The sequence below is a fragment of the Parasteatoda tepidariorum genome, chromosome 8 (genome assembly GCF_982258835.1).
Source record: "Parasteatoda tepidariorum strain Cologne lab strain chromosome 8, Ptep-v5.0, whole genome shotgun sequence".
Lineage (NCBI taxonomy): Eukaryota > Metazoa > Arthropoda > Arachnida > Araneae > Theridiidae > Parasteatoda > Parasteatoda tepidariorum.
Genome location: NC_141762.1, coordinates 57,919,942 through 57,933,265, shown reverse-complemented (window position 1 = coordinate 57,933,265; position 13,324 = coordinate 57,919,942). Strand labels below are relative to the sequence as shown.

General features: G+C 28.3%; 2 protein-coding genes across 4 annotated transcripts in view; one reads left to right on the top strand and one right to left on the bottom strand.

Annotated features, from left to right (window-relative positions):
- Positions 1-2,339, bottom strand: part of LOC107450815 (ADAMTS-like protein 5) — a 68,946-nt gene extending 66,607 nt beyond the window's left edge. Inside the window, exon 1 of the mRNA XM_043043204.3 lies at positions 2,094-2,339. The gene's annotated coding sequence lies outside the window, so the exon portion shown is untranslated. The remainder of the gene's footprint in view (positions 1-2,093) is intronic.
- A 7,276-nt stretch (positions 2,340-9,615) lies between these two features.
- LOC107450814 (cytochrome P450 3A24) overlaps positions 9,616-13,324 on the top strand; it is a 28,372-nt gene continuing 24,663 nt past the window's right edge. For all 3 annotated transcript variants that reach the window (XM_071181339.2, XM_071181338.2, XM_043043211.3), the window contains exons 1-2: positions 9,616-9,837; positions 10,851-10,947. In XM_071181339.2, the coding sequence (XP_071037440.2) occupies positions 9,716-9,837; positions 10,851-10,947 (219 nt within the window). In that variant the 5' untranslated portion in view covers positions 9,616-9,715. The remainder of the gene's footprint in view (positions 9,838-10,850; positions 10,948-13,324) is intronic.

Sequence of the window (13,324 nt, the reverse complement as noted above, 5' to 3'; positions counted from 1 at the left end):
GTTTATAATTTAAATGAGTATTTAAATTTATAAATTACTGAAAATTTTGTATTTCCGTGGATGAGGGTCGGGCGTGCTAAAACCTTCCTCATATACAGGGTATTTTAAAAACTTAAAAAGTAGTAGCAAAATGAAATGTATTTTAATATAGATCTTTAATATAAACTGATTAGCCTCCTCTAGGAAATATCTGGACAGATGGTAAAATTTTGATACGAATATTTGAAAATTAACCACTTTATCAATTATTCTTAGACCGAGATCCTTTGCTGGGATTCTCTAACAGAAAATAAATTTTAAAAAGATAATAGGGGAATTTTCGAATGCTCTTTTATAAATTTTGCAACCAATTATTTAGTTTTTTTTCTTCTTGAGAACGTTGGTCACCTGACAGTAATAATCACTATGGTCATAACATTTCGAAATAACTATATCTTGTTGTTAGAACTGGGATTTTGAATCTTTAATTTTAAAATGAAAGCTAATCAAATGAAATTTGCTACCACTTTATTAAATTATTGACATTACTTTTTTAATTTTTATAAGGACTTGACAAATGCTGTTTAAACAAAATTGTGTACTGTCCAGAAATTCAATTAAACAAGTTTAGAAATTCTTAAGCATTAATTATTTTTTCTCACGCCAACCATTATGCTGCGATAACTGAATTCCATATTGTAAGACTATTTAATTAAACTAAATTATCAGCCAATGTCAGAAATTCATTACATTTGTTCTAACGACAGAAAATAATTAATTTAAATATTTTTTCGCGAATAAAATAACTGAAAAATGTTTAGAGACGCAAAACAAATCTTTAGAGAAGAGAAGTCTGTGACATGAGGGGTCAAAGATAGGAATATTTTTTCTTTTAATGAGTTTCTTTAGATTTTTATGAAATTAGTTATTTTGTGTCGAAAAGCGAAGAGGATTGGGATTAGTTGTTCCCGCAATAGAAAATACAACAATTTAAATAAAAGTATTTATACTATTTTCACCGATTAATCATTTTTAGTTAAAAAGGTATTGAAAAATAAATTGCATAAACTATCTGGACTAATTAAATACTAATAAGTATATAGTTACGAAACCGATAAAAATTCTTTTCTTGCAGTGGTCAAGAAAAGTTGAAACAAACTGAGCTATAAGTTTGGCACAAATGACGAGCTAAATAATAGTTAAGAGTTATATTTTAGTTTAAACAATTCTTAATAGTTAATGGAGGAGTGGGACGCGATTTGTCAACGGAGATCATCCACAAATATGTTGCTCATTGAGTACACTTAAATTTTTGTTTTATCTCTAGCTTATTGGTTAAATATAATTTTCTGTCTTATCCCTGCGTTTTTCTTCAAAATGCTCTGTTTCGTATCAATCGCTTTTAAAATTCATTTTTATTTCCTATCCATTCAATTTTTACGAAAGCAGAAACAACAAAAAGTCTAGAATTAAAGAAATTTTTCAAAAAATAATAAAGACTAGACTGCCACAACTAAATTTTTAAAATGTAGCTCATTCATAAACGACAAAAGAAAACGTGAGAAAATAAAAAAAAGAATAGACATTTTTTGATTAAATGTAGTACAATAGTTTTCTTGTATTTGATATCATTTTAATTTTATGACTATGTCCAGAATATTTCAAATCTAAATATAATTCTTAATTATAAATGTTTGATTTGCTTAATAAGCAAAAAACTTACCTAAAACGAAAATTTTTGAATATCGCTTTTTCATATTTTTGGAAGTACATTTTTTAATTAAATGTAGTACTATAGATTTTTTTGTACTTGATATCATTTCAATTTCATTAAACTATGCCCAGAGTATTTCAAATCTAAATAAAATTTTTAATGAAAATTTTTTGGTTTATTTAGTAAGCAAGAAACTGACCAAAAACGAAAAACATTTAACATCACTTTTTATAGTTTTAGAAGAGTGTAACTGTCTCCAAGTAAAATCTTTTCAATATTAATTGTATATGCTCATTTTTTTAATAATTTCTAGCAAATATAAGGAGCAATTTTGTGTTGTTTTTGCAAAATATAAAGAAAGAAATTTTTTTAAAGAAAATTATAGAAATTTAAGGCATACCTGTTGCACCTTTTCAAAGAGGGAAATTAACCTTTAGATTATAAGGTGTTAATAAATTACTTTCATTTAAAACTTTTCATTATCTCCTAATTCTTCTACAGATTGCAAACTCTAATTTATTATTACTTTAAAAAAAAAAGCATCAAGAGAAACGTTTACAAAACAATAACATCCAAGCACACCCGCATTGGCTTTTCCCCACGTCTTTTCACGTCTGCTTGATGAATGAATGAAAAATGTTCTAATGTAATGGATGATTTTAGCGCCATCTATTAGAGAGAAACAAAACAGCCAGGCGATTAAATGAAGTAATATTTTTAAGTGCAGAATGATGAAATTTACCGGTAAAAGAATAAAAAAAGGGAGTAAAGTGGTTCCATATTGATATAAATGTTAATTATGACAACTTAATACTAACAGAGATGCCAGCTGCTCCGGACCCGCCAAAATAATAATAAAAAAGAAGGGTAAATAACTAAAAACTAAATGCTGAAAATATTTGACTATTCTTGCTTGGTTTTTAAATAGGTATAGCATGACACAACTACTGGATGGGATGTGTATGATGCTACGCGGGGGGAGAGAGGTCTAAGTCACCTGTTAGAAGACATCAAAAGTGACAACTGTAAAACTTAAAATGTTTATATTTTAATAATTGGTAACGTCATTATTATTCAGATATTATTTCAAACCGCATATTAAACTACTGGGAGTACAAAAGTGAAATATTTTAACATTCATCAGCATTTTAAATACAAAAAAACCCCCCTTAAAATATACATTTCGAACGTTGTTATGTCTTACAAGACTGCTAAGATCTTGAAACAAAAACGTGTTTAATGTTTCATGATACCAACCGAAATTCAATAGAATTCAATTTTAATTAAATTTAAGGAGCTGAATTAAGTAGTTTTCACATATATCCTCCCGAAGTTTTCAAACTTGCTAAATTATTACTCCTCAACTATTTTCAGAAATTATTTTTTTCATATATGTGTCTACTTTTAATTTTTCCGAGAGTGTTTTTTCTCACCACTGGTAGTAAAATTAAAATTGAATATTTGAATATTAAAATTAAAATTGAATATCAGAATTTCTCTAGTTACTGAGTATCAGCCCTTGTGGGCTCTGACTGATTTCATCCAGGCGACTAAGGCTTCAAAGATTTATTAAAAGGGACAAAAATTAGCAACTTTTTATTGCATACATTTTAGTTTACATTTGAAGCAATTGCAAAGAATGTTTTTCCTTTATGAATAATTTAAAATGTAAGTCAAATTAGTAATTACGATTTATCGATTAAAGAGATTATAAATAAATAAATAAAAAGAAATTGAGTTTCTACCACTTTTTACATTTTTAGTCTCCTATGGAAGCCCTGATTCTCCGGGTCTGACAAAACTCAAAGAGATATCATAAGTATAGGGACGGCACAAACATAATATAGAAAAAAACTGGCTACATGGGTGCACGGCCGTAGCTGTTTCACAGGAATAATATATATGAATGATATTAAATTTATTCAGATAGTGCGTTTTTAAATAATTTTATGATTTAAATTTTAATAAATAAAGAGTTAGGTAATTAAGATTGAATTTAGCCCTTTTGTGTCCAAATTCTCTGAATCTTATTTCCTATTGAATATCAACAAAATGGACCAGGAAGGATTTAAAAAAAAACACTTATTTCAAAACAATCCTTAAAGCTCCAAAATATCCAGTTCAGTTTTTAAATCCTTCATAAGATTTTAATCTGAATGATTCATTAGGAAACTTTAACTTTTACATTTATAACTCTACAACCATTTTATTACAATTTTGAGTTTTAGGACTACCTACTCGTCAAAATCCATTTTTCAAGAAATAAAAGTATCTAAAAACCACCTATAACTTCACTTTCATTTATTCTTTTAATTTATTGTGTGTAATAGGGCTGTTTGTAGCCCGGAAAAGGGAAAAAACAGGTTGTAAAATCCATTCTATTTCCAGCTTGCTGTGACCGCTGGTTACCACGATTTAATTACAGCTGTTTCCCATTAAACGAAGCGGTATGGTACATGCATTATAACATTTCATTAATGTTGATAACCACAGACTTTTTATAAGTAACAAAATAGTTTTAATACCAACTTCTTCGAGGAGCCGACAGCCCTGCTTTAAATTACACCTTTTGAGCTGTATCCACATTTTTTAAGCGAGTTTTTTGAGCTACAGCTCTTTTTTTAAGCATGCATTTTGGGCTATCTCCATCTTCTTAAATGGGCATTTTATTTTCTTAAAGGAAATTTTGAGCTATGTCCATTTTCTCAAACGCACATTTAGAGACATGTACATTTTTAAAAAGTGCATTTCATTTTCATGAACGCAAATTTTTATCTCCATTTTCTTAAACAAATAATTTTACCTATGCGCATTTTCCTTAAATGCACATTTCGAACTGTGTCCACTTCTTAAACCGTGCATTTTGAGCTATGTTCATTTTCTTAAACATGCAATTCTAACTAAGTACATTCTCTTAAGTGCGCATTTCAAGCTATGTTCATTTTCTTAAGATCACATTTTGAGTTATGTACATTTTCTTTGTTCAAAAATTAAAAAAGTTTGCTACTAACTGCTAAAAATGAAGATGCAGTTTTACTGATAAATCAAGAAAATATTAACCTAATATTTTACCTAAACATTTTTTTTCTTCTTCTTCGATCAAATGTTTTTTTAATTTTATTATATTCGATTCAAGCTATAAGCAATATTTTACATCTTCGCGATTTTTGTTAACTGTTTTATTATTGTACTTTTAAACCTAAACCGCGTTTTAATTCACGCCGGTAAGTTTGATTTCCTTTTACATTTTTCTTTTATTTCATGTTTTTTTACAACATTAGGTTTCTGCGATATCGACACATATAAAGAATAATTTTTATCTTAGGATAATTATTCTTTATTCAGAAATATCGCATTATTTATGGCAATTAGATGTGTCTTGACAACGACTATTTGCCTTTACCATTCTTGTTTCTCTACCATTTAGTTTTTTATTTTTATTTTATTCATGTTTTTCATGTTAATTTGTGTTATATATATATATATATATATATATATATATATATATATATATATATATATATATATATATATATATATGAGATTTACCATTATAACCACAAATGTAGGAAAATTTCAATATGTCCGTAAGAGAGATTTTGTGTCATGATTTATCAGCGAAGTACCTTTGAAATAAGGAAATCTAATTCTAAACGTAAGAATAAATTTTAAATGAGGTTTGATTTTTAAAATAAAAATCCACTGGGAACTGGAAAAAAGTCTGATATGATTTACGATGTCAGCTGTCTGAAAATAAAGCTGTCTGAAAATAAAATACACAGCATAAAGGTTTTTATGATATGAAAGAACTATTAAAATAGCCTATATTTTTTTCTCATGCGGAAATAGAGAATATTTTCATTCTTATGTAATGACAATAATAAAGTCTGAAGTACTGTTCTATATTTCCTATCTACTTAACATTCCTATTTCCTGTTGTCCTTCAGTAATTCTCCTCAAACACATTTCAATATTTTGGGAAAATAACATTTTTTCAATGCAGAGGAAACAATGACTAACATGTTTTTCTGTTAATATGCCTGTGTATTTTACTAAGAAAGGAAGTTTTAATCATTGAAGTATGCTATTGATGAGCTGAAACTTTTATAAAAATATTCTTTCAGTTTTAGCTTTATTTAATTTAGAACATTCCTGTAGAATGTTTGATAAATATGTTACTAAATACTCAAAAAACTTACTTAAAAATGTTGGAAATCTTTTTTTAAATCCAAGAAACTAATAATTCAATATAAAAATTAGATTTTCATAATACGAGATTTGCCAGAAAATTATTTTAAATTTTCACTTTCGTTTTCATCGCTGATTAAAGTTATGATCTCCAACAGACGGAAGCACAACTTTCTCATGAAACATTAATATTGGCTGTATTCGCTTTAAGCTAAAGAAATATAATTAGTATTATACAAGTAAACAAAAAAGGAAGATAATAAAACATCGTAATGCAGTTTTTTGGGAAAAACTATTAAAAAGAAACTATTGTAATTTAAATCAATAGAAGTATCGTGCTTGGTACAAATAGTATTGTGTACTTATAACAGCCCAGTAAACTGCGCATAAACATATATTATGCGACAAGGATGCAGCAATTTCTTAAAATTACGGGGTCGTGCTGCAGAAAATATAAAAAGTGACTAAAAATTTAAAAACAAATTTGAAAACAAAATATTTAAATTTCTCTCTTGTTCTAATTACTAATTTTCATTTATTACAGCAAATGAAGGACTTTTTGTTGCGCAAATCATAAAAGAATGTAGAAAATAAAAAACTGAGGAACGTATTGTTAAAAACACTGATATTAATTTAAAAAAAGTTTTAATAGTCTCTTGTTATTATAAGTCATCGAAGTATAAAAAATACCAAAATATTAAAATATCAGAAATTTCCCCCTACTTTTAAAACTTCATACTTCTATACTGCCGTCTTTCGACACTGAAACACCATTGTTACATTTAGGCTTAGCATCAAATTCTGTTAATGGTAAGGGGTCAATTGTTTAAAATTTCTGAGCAGATCATCCTTTCTCACAGGAAGCTGAAAATTTTATTATCTGGAGTATATTCGGAAATCTCGCTCAACATTCTTCACTTTTAAAATTCTTCAGCATCGAAACGAAACAGCAGAAACGAAAGAAGACTTGAATTTTGTCCACTCTGCTAGCACATCTACTTGTTCATAGAAAAGACCACTAATGTTCAACGCCGTAGCCTTGTAATTTTGAACCAATCCAGAAGACAAGGAAACTCCTGGATCGGTACCCCCAGAGGTATTGATTTGTTATGGGAACATGGAGGACTTTGAGACTCGACAGATTTAACGTGCATCAGTCACCATTCACTACACGGGGAGTCTTCGACCGGAGGGGACCGAACCCACGAACTCTTGGACATGGGCCCGGCACCCCACTGACCAGGCTGTCCCGGCTTAGGGGTTTAAATATTTGCAAAATTTCTATAACTCCTCTTTCCAAAATTCAAGATTTTGGGGGAACGTTGTCAAAATAATATATATTTTAACATGTTTTATGCCAAGGCGTCAAAAACATGTAGGGATATTAACATATTTGCTGATATAGATTGCAGTCTTTTCTCTGATGCACATTTTTGCATATTTAGTTAATATCCCTCTTAAAGTGTTAAACTATTTTGCCTCTTATTTTCATCATTTGTCAACTGAAAGCACACAACTATAGGAAAAACATGCTAGCTTGATTTTGAGACTTAGCATTTTATAAGACAAAACTTACTCGCCAGCCCTAAATATTCAGTGGCCAATTGCGAGCTGATGAGTGGAATATATTAATATATGTGTGTTAGCCCATATGAGGTAGTTCCAGTTCGCTATTGGTTCAGACTTCGTTTTTATGGATAATAGTGCGGAGCTACATAGAGTTCACATTGTTGAGGATTTTCTTAAAGGATATCTGGAATATATCGCCGCATGATACATCATCAAGTTTCAAACCAGTATATCAAGATTCGATATGCCAAATTTTTTTAAAATCAAATTTCTTGCTTATAATGTATTTTTAAGTTTCATACTAACGTATCAATATTCATTACACCATAATTTTTGTTAAATTCCATGCTTATAATGTGTTATCAAGTCTCATACTAACATATCAAGATTTATTGTACCATAATTTTTTTTATGAAATTCCATGCCTTTAATGAATGTATATTATTAAGTTGCATACATCATACTAACATTCAATAAGCCAAAATTCTTTTTAAAATTCCATGCTTATGATGTTTTATTAAGTTTCATACTAATATATCAAGATTCAAAATGTAATATTTTTTTCTTAAATTCAATGCTTATGATTTATTGCCAAGTTTGTATAGCGAAATCACGTTCAGTATGCTGTATTGTAAAGTTTCAAATTTTAAGCTTAGAATTTATTAAACTTTAATCAAAAACTTGATTTAAAAATTTCAAAATTGCTTGAAGAGGCTTTGTAAAATCTGGTTCAAGTTATAAGTGGTAACGCATGCACAGAATTATTAAAAAAAAATTCTCAAGCTGGATTAAAGTTATAAGGCGAAGAAGCTAAAATCAATAATTACTGTTAATCCACTGGGAACATTTCCCCTTCTGTGCCAAGCGTCTTTTAAACTCATAATGCACTGTTACAAAAAAAAAGTGGTATATATATAAGAAACACCTACGTAAAAAATGTGGTAGTACGTATTTTATTCTCTCATATTGATATTTACCAGTTAAATTTTTTAAAAAAAGCACTGCTTCGAGTCTCTGCAAATTTAAATATTTATACCATTAATATGTTATGGTAGACAGGCCTTGCTACCGCATAACAAATCTCAAAAATATTCAACATATTCAAAAATAATCAATTTCTTTTTGTAAAAGAAACAGCTCATTTTAAAGGTTGCTAGGATCATTTATATTAATAAAACAGTTCCTTTTTTAGAAAAAGAAAAAAGTGGTAGCTCAAGTTTTTTTAAATATTAAGCATTGTGAATAAAATGTATATTTCTTTTTTAGAGAATAGCATACAGTGGTTATCACAAGTATATTAAATAATTAAATGATCGAAGCTAAGCTCTTTTTTATTAAAACCATTTAATTATTTCTTGACCCGCGGATGCCCTCTATAAAGAAGATAAGAGATATGATGTATGGTAAATAAATAATGCTGATATATACCTTTGAATAAGGTGTAGATAAATAATTTGCAGGTTAATAATTTTTACCAAATTTAAACTGATCTTTGATATAAGCATCACAATCTTCTTTGATTATTAATAATTAAAGCGCGTGATTTTTCTGTCCAATAAGAATGTACGAAACGGCAAAAAAAAAAGAAAAAAAGAAAAAAGAATGAATTGCATTTTTATGATTTGTAGAGATATACTTAGAACTAATGCAGGTTAGATATGTTAGAATTAAAAAGTAAGCAAAGCTAAATTTGTTATCTTATTTATATCTTATTTATATTTTTGATACAATTTTATGTATTTTCCCTCTTTGACGCTTCTCAAAATATGTTTTTATTTTGGTTTTAAGGACAAATTTTACTTTTAACTTGTAAAAATGGATTTCTGACGCAAGTGAAAGGAAAATGTATTTATATCAGTAGTATATTTATTATTTTTACCTTCTTTTTTAAAGATATTTATTGAATATTTAGTAATTTGAGAACCGAATTTCTCCCTTTAATAGCATATATTGTATTAACTCTTGTGACTCATTTGGTTTACAATCTTTTAAGTCATTATTCTCAAAAATTACTTCCCTTCCCGTTAATATTATTAACTATTGCTAAACTTATGTTTATAAACTTATTATTAGTGAAACAAATATATTTTTATACAAATACTTGTCATAAAAACTCCCATTAATCATATGTTAGAAGTAATTATTTGTTTTAAAACCATTTAAATTAAAGCGAAATTTATAGATGGACAGTAGCGAAGATCAGTGAGAACACGAACGGTATTTTCGAATTTTAGATGAGAAGTTTGAATCTGGTTTCCAAATAAAATGTTTTCAATTACATCTCGAACATTTGAAGACATTCAAAGTTCCATAACGCAAATTAAAACTGGCCATACAGTTCCCATTCAAATACTTTTGCTTACATCTACATTAGCTTTATTTATATGGTAAGTACTAAAAGATTTTCAAACATTCCTTCTTAAAACAAGCAACATAACTTATACTGTAAAATTAATATTCAGTTGACAATTGTCGCTTCTATTTATGTTTTCGAAATTTGACTTGAGGAAAATGATTCAAAAAAATCAATAACGCCATGAGCTGTATAGTCATTAAAGCATAGAGAAAACAAAGAGTAAATGAGTACGTATTGCGGTAACTTCTAGCCCATCTCAAAATTTAATTCCTTCTTTTTTTTTCAAAATTTAAAATATTTTAATGGAACTTCATCATACAAGATTACTTATACATTTCAATGCATTCATTGCATTAAATGCATATTCATTTTACATTTATGGGCATATGAGGTGCCAAAAAATTGACGGTTAATTAAAAAGAAAAAACCAGAAAGACATATAAATGCATGATTTGCATAGACCAGTTCTGTTTCATTGGAAGTTTGAGAATGTATCTATTATTCGAATTTACGCTTCCTGCTGGAATGATTTTTTGCCTAAAACGTTATGAACAGCAGTTTTTACAGGTTTAATTAACTTACATATTTCACGATCCGACTTCCCAGAGCCTTTAAGAAAGCAAATCCTCAGAACTTCAGCTCAGATATAATAATTCTTTTAGGCGAGACATAGTGAATTTTCTTATGAAAACTAGCAAATTAAATTTTCATTTTCTTTATAATATTATCATTTGCGTTGTTTGCAAGGTAAAGTGACAGTTTACGATTTGCAAAGAAGAAAAAAATCGAAAAAGCAAAAGATTTTGAAAAAAGAAATATGTAGTCTTATACTTAATCCTTAAAAAAATCGTTTGCTGTGTGAAACTAACTCATTTTTTTAACTTTTTCATTTATTTGAGAAAATATAACTTATTATAAAATATAACTTATGTTGCTTCACAACTTTAAAATTATTCATTTCATGCAGTATACCCTAAATGAGTGATATATAGAATGATAATTTTGTAACATACTGCAATGAAACTGAAAGCTAATATATTCTAGGTATAACTACAGAATTCGAAATTATTGGAAGTCTAAAGGAATTTTTCAAGTGAAACCTCAATCAATATTTGGAGCATTTTTAGATATTGTAAAAAAGGTATATTAATTTTTATTATAGTGTTAAAATGTATATCTAAATAAACTTTTATATAACAATTAAACAATAAATAATTTTTAATAATAACCAGAGCGATTCTTATTTAACTCTTATGTTCCTGTTATGTTATGAGGTTATTAATGTGGTAAATAGCAAAATCATTCGAGTATCGAATTGTTATAGACACTTCTTATACTATACAATTTACGATCCTTTGTGTATCTTCTTTAAGTTCTTTACCCTTTTTCTTGTTAGGAACAAAAAGAGGTTATTGATGGTGCATGGTTGTCAATTTGCAACGGAATATTATTAAAGTGGTATGCGTATCAAAAATAAGCAGATTATAATTCTTTTTTAAATGTCGCTAATCAAATTCTATTTTTCAAATTCTTTTAATGACCACATTTGTCTTCTTCTTGTGGGATGAGTACGCCTTTGCTTATTCATCATGAAATGTTGTTTCAAGGTGAAATGTATAATGGTACCTATACGTTGTGGTTTTGTTCGTGTAAAACGCACCTAACTTATTACTCCAAAAATGTTCTATATGTAGATCTTTTAATATAATTTAATATTATGCCTTTTAAATGCTTTTAATTTAAACATTGTGATAGTTAACATATAACAAATAAATTTTACATAAGGGAAAAATATAAACGTTTAAATCATGCTACCAAAGTGAAATAAATTTTTGTTTTGTTTTTGTGATCAGAATTATTACTTTTTCTTTTATAATATATATACATATATATTATAAAAGCCGAGCAAAAAACCATGAGACGAAACTGAAAATTACTAGTGTGTAAGAAAAGTGTACAAGAATAACGATGGAATATATAAAATAACAATCGATAATTTGTTGAAGAATTATCAACTGTTAAACTTGTAAAAAATACCATACGTGCCACTCTACAGGCTGTGGAAATGCAACTCAAAGTTGAAATTTTGCATGCTGAAAAGGCCACATTTGTTTAGAGTTATTTTCGAAATTCCAATTTGTTACAAAGTTATTGCAATTTTAAATGCTTTTTTCCCCGTTGAATTTTGTTTTACTGCTCAAAATCTCTAACAATTAGAAACTTGAAATCATGAAGGTGTGTAGAAAAATGTGCAAGAAGTTCGATTGGATAACGAAATTCAACTCAACTGTTAGTTCTAGAATTATTAACTGATAAACTAGTTAAAATAATATTTTTCTTCTTCCAAAATTCCAATTTGTTCGAATGTTATTGTAAATTTTAGTGCATTTCCGTAATTTTTTTAGAAATTTTTTTAAATTTTTTTTTTTTTTTTTTTTTTAAATATTGACTATTTATACATTATCGAAGGAAATTTGTTTTTCCCTCGTGAGATCGTCATTTTATCAGCTCGTAATTGAGTAGATGTCAATCAAAAGTAGCAATAGGACGATACTACACGTTGCCAGATCTTCATTCGCAGTAAAACTTTCGCAAATAAAAAAAATTTAAAAAATTTAATGAATAGCAATAAAAACCTTTCCATATTTAAATTGGTATAAATCTTTTCAACGAGTGAAATTAGCATCTATATTTCTTATTCTTTTGGTATAAAATATGTGTTCCTTAGTTACAAAATCCTCTAATTTATATTTCGTAGGTACAAAAGATTATTTTTCATATATCGTCATTTTCGTTAATATTAACAACATTTTCTTACACAAAGCTAAAATAATTGTACATTTTGAAACCAAAATGTTCTGCTTTTTTAAAGATACTATTGACGTTTATAAAGAAATAAACAGAGATGAATGAGACACAATTACGAGAGCTGACAAGCAGAGCGAGTAGGGAGAGAATCATCCTAGTCATTTAAATAATTGGAAAAAAAAGGAATCTGTAGTTTAATTTGTAACTATGTAACATCAAATCTGTGCAAAAAATTAACTTTTCAAACATTCCTGCCGAACGAACTAATTTTATTTTATTTTATAACCGGCGTTGAACAGCCCACCCAATTTTAAATTCACGACTACCCCGATGTTCAACTCCGTAGCCTTGTAATTTTGGACCCAACCCAGAAGACAAGGAAACTCATGGATCAAGTATTGATAGAAATTTGCCTTCATGGACGACTTCTTGATGGAACTAACCAGCATTTGCTTTACATGGAGGGGATAACAACAAAAACCTTCCACGGTTAGCCAGACGGCAGCTTTTTTTTGGAACTAACTCTTTTTTGCGTTGCGTGGAGAGAAAAAATAGGGAACCCTTCCACTGTTTACCTCACTGCAAGGGGACTCTAATCAACAATGCGTCTACCACTGAGGATAGTTTTCGCCAGCACTGTGATCTGTGCGAAACGGGTGTGGAATTCGAATCCACCATCTATACTGGGATTTGAAACCGGTTCACCTCAT